General features: G+C 42.0%; 1 protein-coding gene across 1 annotated transcript in view; it reads right to left on the reverse strand.

Annotated features, from left to right (window-relative positions):
- Positions 1-1,190: 1,190 nt before the first annotated feature.
- Positions 1,191-12,386, reverse strand: part of UBE2D2 (ubiquitin conjugating enzyme E2 D2) — a gene marked incomplete at its 5' end in the record, with an annotated part of 28,981 nt that continues 17,785 nt past the window's right edge. Inside the window, 2 exons of the mRNA XM_082006325.1 lie at positions 1,191-1,294; positions 3,180-3,273. Coding sequence (XP_081862451.1) covers positions 1,249-1,294; positions 3,180-3,273 — 140 coding nt within the window. The 3' untranslated portion in view covers positions 1,191-1,248. The remainder of the gene's footprint in view (positions 1,295-3,179; positions 3,274-12,386) is intronic.

Below are 12,386 nucleotides of genomic sequence, written 5' to 3' on the forward strand. Positions count from 1 at the left end.
TGAAAGTTTGTGCTGATGTGTTTGGTAGGTTTTTTTTTGTCTTTTTTACCCTTTTACATCCATTATTTTAGTTACATAAGGTTTCACTTACCTACAGTACATATGCATTGTGTTAGGTCCCATGCAAGTGGGAATAATACCGTTAGGCTTTGTAAAATGTCACTCAGATTCTCATTTAGTAAACTGCTTATTTGGTTTAACAGTCAAGTTCCTGGCACACTACACATCCTGGTTTCATGTAAGTGCTTAAGCTTACGTTTGTCTTGTTCAGGTGCATAGCCTTGTGTGATGCAAACCAACCTGCTTCATGACTTCCAAATGCAACCGTTCGTGAATGCTAAAGTTTTAGAGAAATCCACCATTCGTTTTAGCCTGTAACAAACTGCTCTTAAAATTAAAAGCCTATTCACACAAAGTTATATGTAATGACTGTAGTAATCAGTTTATTACACAGATTAATCATTCTTGAACGTACAAGCTCCAGGGGAGCAGTTGGGTCTTTAAATATACACAAGTTTTCTGTCAAATGGATTTTTACCCTTACATCCAGAAAGACCTAAGCAGTTAAAAAACCTAAGAAAAATAAGAGCTATTAGCTATGTATTAACTGAGAAACCACATACAAACCAAAAAAAAAAAGTATGGAGGGGAGAGAGTTGAAACAAATCAACATCACTTGATGCACTAATAGCTCCAATCCATTTAAATGTTGACCAGTTAAACTTAGACCTTAAACACAGGATGTGGGTACAGTTTATCTCATTGGTCATAACATTTACCTAAGGTGTAGGTCCTTCAGAATAAAATGAATACAGAAACAGCTTCAAGTTCTTCACCTTGCTTTTCATAACTGTTATGAGTTTAAAAGGATTCCACTCAAAATCCTTAACAGATTGGCAACACTGTCCCTAGAAATATGAAATCCACCGTAACTCTCCCATTCACATTTTATTACCCAATTTAAACCAACAAGGAATGCTTTTAGGCTCACAAAGTTATGACTGAAGAACCAGCTTTTCACACACACACTTCTCTGCTAGGAGTCAATGTTGGTACGGGGAAATACAGTATTTCTATTTTGTTGTTCCAAGTATGTACAACACGCAGCACTGCTGTATCAGGTAAACATGTGCACAGGGGAAGATGAGGCGTGGGCTCATAGAAAGCAGTCAAATGGAAATCAAAAGGACTTTCTCTTTCAGAGTTCCCCTATCTTTATTTGTAGAGGTTATCCAATAATTTCTTTAATTACATCGCATACTTCTGAGTCCATTCCCGAGCTATTCTGTTGTACCTGTATGTATAAAAAGAGGATTTACTTAACATAACATCCAAACAGCATTTCGACTCCAGCAGTCTAGTCTACACATGACATGAACTTACATTCTCTCCAGTAATATCATGGATTTGTAAAGTTAGAGAGCAAATGGAGATATTAGGCAAATGACAGAAACAAGAATGCCCACAGTACTTCATGGAAGAGAAATAACTAGTCATATTTACAACAAGAATGTGAGATCTTGGCGACTCAAGCCACAAAACAGAGCTAGCACAGGTCTGAGGGGAAAGTATTTTCAGGAAGTCTTTACCTAGCCCCCAACTGCTACATCCCTGGGGAAGCTATTACTGCAGGTTTTAGTTTTGGCATTCTGGAAAAAATACATTAATGTTTCCCTCCCACCCCATTCTTCTTCTTCCCTTAGAAAGTTACACCTAGTACATACAGCTGCCAAACCCCGACAGGCTTGTTTCACGCTACACATTGCATTTGGCTATTTCAATGACTATCAGGACACAACTATTTGTCCACCGGAATTTTTTTTATTCTGAAGGCACAATATGCTCCTTTTCCCAATCCACCTGTAGCTTTTGCACCCAAATATCCTTTGAAGCCAGAGCCACTGCTAAAGGAAGCTCAAGATACTTATGTAAAACAAAGCAGTCACCGTGACTGACACACTGATAAAAGCTTATTTCTGACAACAGAAGGCAAGTTGTTTGTCTTCTACAGAATTTGTAGAAAAAGCCTAAGACACTTATAGCAAGAAGTTTCCTAGTTATGTACATCAGCTAGGTTCTCGTGCTGGAATTTGGTCTGTAGACAGTGTTCTTTAAGCTAAAGAATCTGACAATCAACTCATGAAGGCGAGAGGATTTGTTACTTCACTCTTCTGAGACTACTCACGCAGCAAGTCCAGTTACGTTTATGCACAAAATTTATTCCCCTGTTTTTGGAAAAAATAGGGAAGTGTCCTGCATACGTTAAGTGCAGTCAGTCACTGTTAGCTGTGTCTCGAAATACATACTACTACTCTTGCAGCTCTCATTAAAAACAGGATGCATGAACTTCTCTAACACTGCTTCTCAAGTATGCAGTAGAGAAAGCAAGTTTGTGGATCATTTTCCCTTCCTATCTTGTTCTCATCAGATGACCATATAGCTGCAGAAATTAACACTACTGATCAGCTCTGGAAGGCAACAGTGAGGTAGAACAGCAATTACAACTGTCATTAAGCTGTTGCTTTTATAGTGCTCACTAGTGCTAGAGTTGTCTCCATTCTTGCTTTTTACTTCATAGAAGCTTGGAGTCCTCCCACCCCACCCCTACACCACTTTTTCTTCCCTTGTGTTGTCAAATGAAGATGAAACAGGGTATTTTCGTTATTTCTTTACTTGCATGATTCCAGCACCAACAGCTAGCATGGAAACAGTCTCCCACTAGAGTAACTTGTTCTCCCTCTGCTGGTTATGTAGAATTAAAGCAGGCAGTCAAGGCTCTTAAAAGCTGGTCACATCCAACTTAAGAGCTCCACAGGAAACAGATTTGCATTGTTCACATTTTCATTAAATCAAGCAAACCTGTAATTAACAGCTACAACACTAACGAAAGACCATTGTGGGGAATGAAAATGCAGTAATAAAACCACAGAAGTACAAGGCCTCTACATCCTTCACTTCTACTGACATAGATACCTTTTTCCTACAGCAATGCGGTGCTGTTAAGATAGCTGTACTACAGATACCAGGACAAAAAAAAAAAAAAAAAAATCACTAAAAAGACCACAGTTCAAAATTCACACTCGTTTCCAAATAGCAGGTCCTTTCAGTTCCCATTTACTATTTAAGTGGGGATTCTGTTGTGTCAAGAACATTATATAATTTTTGGCTTCCATACTCACTTTTCTCTATCTGTTTTGTAGATCCGTGCAATCTCAGGCACTAAAGGATCATCTGGATTGGGATCACACAACAGAGAACAGATGGACAAAAGTACTAAGGAGAGAAAAAAACAGATACTGAATTAGAGTTTAAGTGCAGCTGAAGACACCTTCAGAAGTGTAGAAGTCAGCCCACCCACTTTCTTCCCCTCTAGCCATTAGTATTAGCACCTTTTTTTAGATGCCAAGGAGCAGTAATCCCACATACCTTCAGCCAAGTTATCTTGAACAAAAATCCTTACCATTTAACTATGCAACTCTGCATGACCACAAGTTTTTAAAATACCACCACCACAACAGGAACCTCGAACAGGTGTATCTGTAACAGCTTTAAATCACAAAGCAGAAGTGTTCTATCCAAAACCATACCTGCCAAGCCTTCTCAGAAAGCATCCCTGCTTTTGCACTTGAAATTCAGCTTTTCCCTAAACCAGACAACCTCACTGTTAATGACTTGCAGAAGCACTGAAAGTCAAACAGCAGACAGATCCAACTGAGGTGAAGGAAGCATGAGCTGCTCAGATACCTAAGAACTGTTTTAAAAAAAAAATGCTAGTCTTGCAGAGAATTAAGAGGCTTTACCCAATTATTTTCTGAGCATAAGGTAGGTTGAGTTGAACTGTTGAACAGTATTCAAAATTAATCAAGAAAGCATAGCTTACTGCACTCATACCAGCCAGAAAGCCCTGAACTTTGAAGTTTCAGTATAAATAGATGCTGTATATATACCCAGAAGCCACATCCCGCTCATATGAAGCCGCTCAGTGAGGCGGCAACCTTCATCCGTAATAAGGAGTCAGGAGATTGCCTGTAAAGCTACAAATAGCACGTGCACATTCCTACGTTCACACCAGAGTAGAAGAGATGAGAAGGCAGCAAGTTATAAGCAAAGCATATTGGGACAACACTACATGAGGCATGTCAAGGATGTCTTACCCCCCTTAAGAAATGCCAAACATTCCTTTGTATTGCCTTCTCTCAGCCTGTTTTAATCAAACACTGCCACTCCATATGTCCCTTCACCAATAGCAGCAACAGCTGAGTTGTCACACTGCATCCTCCAAGCAAGTTGGAGATGACAGCAGTTAGAAGTTTGAAGGCACTAAACACAAATCTGTTCAAACTTCCATCAGCTACTGTGCTGTGGAGCAGGAGGCAGAGCTACCCTGCTGAAAAAATGGAAGAGAACAGCATGCATTCCACTATTGTTTGGGGGGTGAGGGGTGTGGTGGTTAATTTTTTAAGATAGTTTAAAACAGATCACAAAAAGAACAGCTAGATATAGCCAGAGAAAAAAGGGGAGAATAGGCCTGATATTCACAGCCTCATTTAGGTTGTTGAGGCCATTTCCTCTTGTCCCATCTCTTGTTACTTGGGAGAAGAGACCAACACCCATCCCATTACAACATCTTTTCAGGCAGTTGTAGAGAGCGATAAGGTCCCCCCTCAACCTCCTCTTCTCCAGACTAAACAACCCCAGTTCCCTCAGCTGCTCCTCATCAGACTTGTGCTCCAGACTCCTCACCAGCTCTGTTGCCCTTCTCTGGACACGCTCCAGCACCTCAATGTCCTTCTTGTAGTGAGGGGCCCAAAACTGAACACAGCATTCAACATGTGGCCTCACTGGATCTGAGTACAGGGGGACAATCACTTCCGTACTCCTGCTGGCCACACTATTTCTGACACAAGTGAGGATGCTATTAGCCTTCTTAGCCAATGTTCATGTAAACTGGGGAAGATTTTTCCAAGCAGGACAAAAGTGAAAGCTTTACTAGGTCTTAACTGAGCTACCTGCTCAGTGATGAGAACACCAAGAACCCAGAAACCCAGTTAGTTCAGTTTTCCTACATAGTTCTGTAGACCCTTCACTAATGAATTGTCAATTTCAAAAAGTTAAATGCTTGTAGAACACGTTTAGTAATAAACTGCTCCTGATTTAAGTGAATATATTTCTCTTTCTAGAACAAAGAACAACTTTTCCTGATTTTCTACTGAACTCTTGTGAAAGAGTTAAGAGCCTAATTATTCTCTACCATCAACTAACACTCAGATCACTTATTCAACTACCTCTTCGAATACAGCTTCAGAGCGTGGAGACTTCAATTTTGTGCTGGAGGCATGTAGAAGCCACTAGTCCTGAACTGCTGTCCCTTAGCAAGGGATGCAGCACATTTAGTACCAATAGCACTTTCCATCAGCTTCAGCGCTAGGTTTTTTTCCCCTCCACGTACACTGGGTAAAACTCATGTTCGTGTTCAGCATTGGGAATCTCTCTGCCACCTTACACGCAGCTGTTGCTGTCAGTTTGGCTTCACCACAGTTGTTTCTCCAGCTATTTTCCTGTAGCTTATTTCTTTGTATTTGTCAGACTCCACTGCTCTGGTCACTGAAGCTTCTTCAGCTGGTAGGATGACTAAAACAGCTAACATCTGTCCCCTCCCTTTAACAGGAAGCACAGGCAATCCCATCAGAGTTTTCTAGTCACCTATTACAACTTCTCCCTCAAGTTTTATCTTACCACAGTCCTTTAATAACCAAGGACTTCGAACAAGATGGCTCACCGTTCGTCAGCAGAACCAAGTTGCAAGTCTGTCCAGTCCTCTCCGACTACCTTCCCCAACCACTACAACTCCCCCTTCCCCAACACCCATGCTACTGGGTGGGAGTTCCTCCGTGTACACCTCACATCAGCCTTGCAAAACCCCCACCGCAATCTGCTCTAAGCATCTGACCAAGGGTTGTGTTCAGCTGTTGGTCAGCACAGGCACCAGGACAACCAGGGTGTTGCTACTCCGAGCAACAGCAGTCCGACAGGCTGACGCTGCCCATAAGCCAGTTTTATCTGGCAAGATGCAAGTCTGCCTTGACCAGCACCTCCTTTGCCAGAAGGAGAGTTAACCCCTGTCCTAGTCTAGGAGTTTTAGTTCTTGCTTTATAGGCTATCAACATAAGCATATCATTGCTACTTGCTGTCCATTAAAAAAAACCCCATGCCACTAATGCTCTTTACTAAAACAGGCTGTGGTTTGTTAGAACTCAGTCAGTAGCCAAATGCTTCCCATGATGAATTCTGCCAGTCTAGTCACTTCAAAAAAGTATTTCTAGATTTCATTCTTCAGCAATTCACTTGTTTTATAAAAGCATCACTCCAAGAACCTTGAATAAAAATGGACACAGTTATTTGTCTTCAAACTACACCGCCACATTCAGCTGCTTGGTTTTATTTTTGTAAGTCTTCATTAATCAAAACTATTCTCCCTTATGCTTTCTCTTGCTGGTAACTTCACATCTTTCCCTTTTTATCTGTATAGCCTCAGCAAGAAAAACATTAACTGAGACTTATCTAAACTGGGAATGTAAAATAGATTTTAATAGCCTGCTGAATCCAGCTATTTGTCCAAAATAAACTCAGGAAGCTTCTCTCAAGGTTTTTCCACCAGACCACTGCGTATATCCACATGTTGTAGACCAATCAATATAAGCAGCCTCCAGACCACTACAAAAAACCCTTAGAAAAAGGGACTTTCCCATAAAGTTTAAGGAGCCAAGTACAAGAGAAAAGAGAAAGTAATCCTTAAAAAAATCAGTTATGTATAAGAGTTCTTTGATGCATCAGAACGACTAATTAGACCAACACTGCAGAACAGAGAGAGAATCAACAGACCACCGTCTTTCTGCCATCAAGCATTATTGCAATGAATTTCATAGCAAAGCCTCAACACTTACTAGTCAAATAACTACAAGATTAGGAGTCAATTAAAAGACAGTTCACAAAAATCAAGTTTTTGTAACCACAGAATCAGGCTGAATAAGTATGTGAGACAGGCAAATGACACTGTTTTACATCTTGTCCTACCCATCCTGCATGACCACAGGCAAAGCGGCTCTTAGTGGTATCAGTTTGACAGCATCCCTTCTCGAGTCTTTCACCAAAAGAGACAGCAGAAGTGTGCACTCTTCAGAACTTAAGCTTGGATTTTGTCAGTAATAGCAATATAAATAATTTTATTTCCCATTGATTCACGGGGTTCAAGTACAGAGTTATTTCTCACCTCTTCACTCTTAACTGTCAAAGCAGTCCAGTCTGGAGCAAAACGTTAAACAACCTAAGCATTGTCAGTTTAAAGCTCCTTTTCAAAAACTGGTTTTGCTTCAGCTTTGTTTTCTTTCACCAACCATGCAGCCTATTTAACTCCAATACTTCAGCTATGATCCCCATCTATCTACTGCAGACAACAAAAACAACTCAGCCTTTAGTGGGCTTCCTACTGCTATGGACTAGCATGGACCAAGTACTTCATGACCAAGGAACTGGGAGAACCAAACTAATCAAGCAGAAAGGCTGCTAACAGAGTATTTCTAAAAAAGTAATGGGCTTAGCTTCCCCACAAAGCAAAGATACAAATGCACTCTCATCAAGCAGAATGATCACTTAACACTAAAGAATGCTCCAGCAATGTGCTCTTTGAGGCAAAGTGAGGTCTGCTAGTGTAGCGCAGCATAACTCTGCTCCCAGTTTCCACTGCAAGACTTCCCTTTACAGAGTACACACCACTCTGAAGTGAAAGGACAGCCTTTCTCAAGGCAGCTCCTCTATGCAGAGAATCATGCCATTTACAGCTTGTCAACAAGTTTAGCTACAGCTTATTGCTGCAAGATCAACCTCATCTTCCCAGATTTCTGTGCTGTGCTCTTACATCACTAAGAGAAGTTGCCCATCAGAAATAGCAACTACATCTTCCTGGTTCTGCCAGGAATGTGCGAGTAGATGCAAATTCAATACATAAACTCCATGGCTGAGTTTCTTCTGCTATGAAGCAGCCCAGTCATTCGTCAGGACAATCCATGAAGTCAGCTCTCCACAGATCCTTCCAGCACTAGCCAAATGAGTAATAGGGAAAACAATTTAAACCATCTGTCTATTGGCCCGTACAAATCTGACACGTGTCAAACCTCCTGGAACTCAAGAGGTGAACAGGCTCTTAAAAGCCACAAGCCCTCAGCTCCAGGTGGAGGGAATAAGCTCCACAGCCAGAAGACAGACATCTTCTCTAGAGTGTCAACAGGGGAAGTCAAAGGTGCCTAGCAGTTTATACATGGCAATTAGCTTCCGTTGATGTCAGGAATGACTTTATAACCAAGTGCATCATGCAGCTATGACACACCCTTGTATGTCCAGAGCATGTAGCTGCTGCTGGAAGTGGTCTTTAGGAGCCAGAAGCAGCTCTGTACAAGTCAGTGTTTAACACACCTTTGCACACATTGTGCTGATGTTCAAGTCAATTGGACTAAACTGATTTCTACAGAAGCTCAACCATTCAGCTCATCACTGAAGGACTTTATTTAGGCCTTGTTAGGGCATTGTAGACCCAAAAGCTACACCTTCTGGTTTCTTAGAGATCAGCATTAGAAAGGCAAATATTAGTTCTGCCCTATCACCCTGTACTGAAACAGTGATCCCAGTTAATCAGGAAGTGTAAATGCTTTTGATGCAGAAGGCTGAGACGCGACCTGTTAAGCATGGATTCCCAAAAGATTGCCTAAAGGAGCTGATGATTATCTCCACTTTCTCAATGAAGAAGTCATCTTCCAAATTCAAAACTCAAATAATTCACTTAGTTTGCAAAGCCTAAATGGGTCCAGTATCCATCACTTCCAGCTGTCCCCTCAGTATAGGGTACTAGCCACTATAGATACTACCGTTTAAGCCTAGCTGGAATTGCAAACAAAACTTGCTTCAGTAAGGCACCCATCTATGGGACACTGCAGGATAAGGAGAAGGAACTGAGGAGCAATGGAATCTCCAATTGACTCACTGCAGGGAAATAAAAAGGAAGCATCAATTCTTCCAAGGTAATGAGCTACACAGAAAAAACATCTTAACTGGTTGTGTTCTGATTCAACAGCTGTTTGGTGCAGCTACTGCTCTCTGAAGATAGCCAATCCAGAATTCAGCTAGGAGCAAAGAGTTTTCTTGGGCACCAAGCAGCTTAGGTCAAACACTGATCACAAGTGAAAGCCTTGGCTCTCTCCCTGAAGGCCCCTGCTATCTTAACTTTTATCTTAAAGGCAAAGAGCACATCACTAAGTCAGTAGGATGAGGGGAATAGGTAAATTGCCTTTTAAAAAAAAAGTTATTCCTGTAGGCTCAACTGCTGCATGGGGCAAAAGGCCTCAGCAGACCCAAAGCCAGTCTTCTCCATCTCTTAAGCAAGCATAAAGACTGCACCAACAAAGTTTTTGTCACAATACTGAGGTGGTGATGACACTGTTACGTTGTATACCAGACTGTCAGGACAGCAGGATGATACTTACTCAGCTGTCTGTCCTACCTGAAGTAACACAGTAGTCTTAAGATCACCACACAATCAAAAAGCTCGTGCACTGACATGGAGCAGTCAGATATATCAGGGAAGTGTCAATTCCTGCACACCATGCCAGCATCATGAGTTGACAGTAATGGAAGCAGCCCATCCTGCCTGGTCTGCCCCAGGTGAATGACACATATTACGACAGTAAGTTCTTTATGGAAAGCAATTTGCCATCGTCCTGGAGACCAGGCCACAGGCTCTGACAGACAGTGCTGCTCTTTTTGATCCAGCTCATCCAGCCAAGTTTCTAAATATGAAAGTAACAAAGTTTGTCAGCTCAGGTTTAATTCAGGCTGGAACTCTGAGGATTATAAAACATCCCTGCTGGCATCAGTTTGAGCTTTGGACATATACTGCTGCTGAGGAATTCTTAATTCCATTTTGGAGGCTTTATCCAGCTGTCCTACTTCTTACACCAGCTAGGGCTCCTCCCCTTGCTAATCATCAGCCTGACAGCCAAAAGCCTCCACATCAAGGTCCACTACTACTTACATCACTATTCCTCAAAAATAGGAAGAAAGCTGACTCCTGGAAGGAGTCTTCACCCATACAATCACTATGAGTTTCAGGCCCCAGACCCTTGAAACCTTTGAGGCATACAGTTGTCAGAAGGTTTCATTAGCACTCACAAATGTTAAGCTTGTAACATTAACACACAACTGAAAACACTACTGTCCAACAAGTTCAAGGGCTAGCTACCAAATTACTGTCTTCTGACTGCGAATGGGCAAGATGCATTTGCACAAATTAAAGCAACTCCAGACTCTGCTTGAGTTAAATCCTATTTCTTAACCATAGTCCCATTTCAAACTCTTCCAGCAGTCTTACCTAGTCTCACAGGAAGTGTACCTTTAAATCTGAGCAGTTTAAACTTCTTGCTTCAAAGCAACTTGAATTCCTGCTAAGTCAGTTCAACAATTTCTGGTGACAAGAGAAGAAAAGTTAAGTTTTGCCCAGTGTATCACAGACTGGTTGAGGTGGGAAGGGATGTCTGGAGATCATCCTGTCCAACCCCCCTGCTCAAGCACAGCCACCTAAAGCAGGTTGTCCATGACCATGTCCAGATGGTTTTTGAATATCTCCAATGTGGGAGACTCCACAAGCTCCCAAGGCAACCTGCGCCAGTGCTCAGCATCCTCACATTAAAAGAAGTGTTTCCTGATGTTCCAAGGGGCCCTCCCGTGTTTCAGTTTGTGCCCACTGCCTCTTGTCCTGTCACTGGGCACCACTGAGGAGAGTGGCTCTGCCATCTCTGCACCCTCCCATCATGTATTTATATATATTGGTAAGATACCCCCTGAGCCTCCTCTTCTCCAGGCTAAAGAGTCCCAGCTCTCTTGGCCTGTCTTTGTAACAGGAGATGCTTCATCATGTTCATGACCCTCCACTGGACTCTCTCCAGTATGTCCATGTCTCTCATGTTCTGGAGTGCCCAGCACTGGACACAGTGCTCCAACTGCCAAGCAGAGGAACAATCATCTCCCTCAACCTGCTAGCAACACTCCTCATAGTGCAGCCTTCTTTGCAGCAAGGGCAACATCTGGGAAGTTACATGAGAAGCTACATTAAAGCTGCAGAAGTTCTAGACTGAAATTCTCCTATACAACCCTAACTCAGCACATACGAAGAGACTGATCCATGCTATGTGACAAAGTCATGACCCACCCCCAGCCATTTGGTTAAGCACTACAACAGGCAAACTAAATGCCAAGAGGATGATCAGAAACCAACTTCCCAATTTCGAAAACTGCACTGCGAAGATCAAGTTCATTTAGGTTGCTGGGTACTTGGGAATTCTCACCCAGTAAGTCTTAGTAACGCAATTCTTGAACACCTGTAAGAGCAGCACCACAGAAAATTCACACTGCACTGGGCATGGAAGAGTTTGAAGAGTGTGAGCTGAACTCCTGAGTGAATAAGACTGAAGTTGCTCACTGCCATTCACCAGGCAGGGTCTTCACCACACTTAATATAAGCACCGTGGTTCATTAGTTATAAAATACAGTGGGGAGACATGGGATGGGACAGAGCAAGTAAGCCTGACCTTTACTGAAGCAGTACCTCAGTTTAGTATTAACTCTTGCACATTCACTTGCCAAATTCAAGAGAAAGCGGGTTTTTTCCCAAAAATGTCTGAGAACAGTTATGATCATGTTAAAACACTTTATTCCCCTGTTTAAGGCCACAGGGATTCTTATTTATGCAGACTTTTGAGACAACATTTTTAATTTAGGCCTACGCATTCTGCTTAAGCTTTGGAGTTTAAATTAACCACCAAGGTGTGTTTAAGACTGTATTTTTAGATTATCTATTCTATAGTATATATTCTTTAAGGAACACTTACTTTAGTATTACTAATACAAGGAAGTTAGCTATTCTACTGAGACACTCAGTGGTGTTCTCCCAATTCATCAGAACCTGTTTTAACAAGTCTAGGAGGGACAAACATTTAGAAAGACAGAACAAAAACCCAAGACACTAGCCACCTCTACTGTCACATCCAAGCCAAGATGACTTTATCAAGTTGCTTACAGAGGGAGAGTAACTTCCTTATTTATTTAGCTGTCTCAAAACTGCTCCAATAGCCCCACACTCAGGCCTTTGCCGTCTTACCCAACGGGAGCAGGGGCAGGCTCCCAAACCAGATACTTTGAGTGCTGTCTGGAGCAGCCTACCATCCTCCAGAGCATGAGGAGCCAACACCTTAACTGGGATGATTAGGTAGCACTGTCATGATTTTTCAGTCTTCCCACCAGAAGAGTGGCACTACAGATTAAAAGGAAGTCAATGTATACCC

The sequence above is a fragment of the Phaethon aethereus genome (assembly GCF_964289735.1).
Source record: "Phaethon aethereus genome assembly, chromosome: 14".
NCBI lineage: Eukaryota > Metazoa > Chordata > Aves > Phaethontiformes > Phaethontidae > Phaethon > Phaethon aethereus.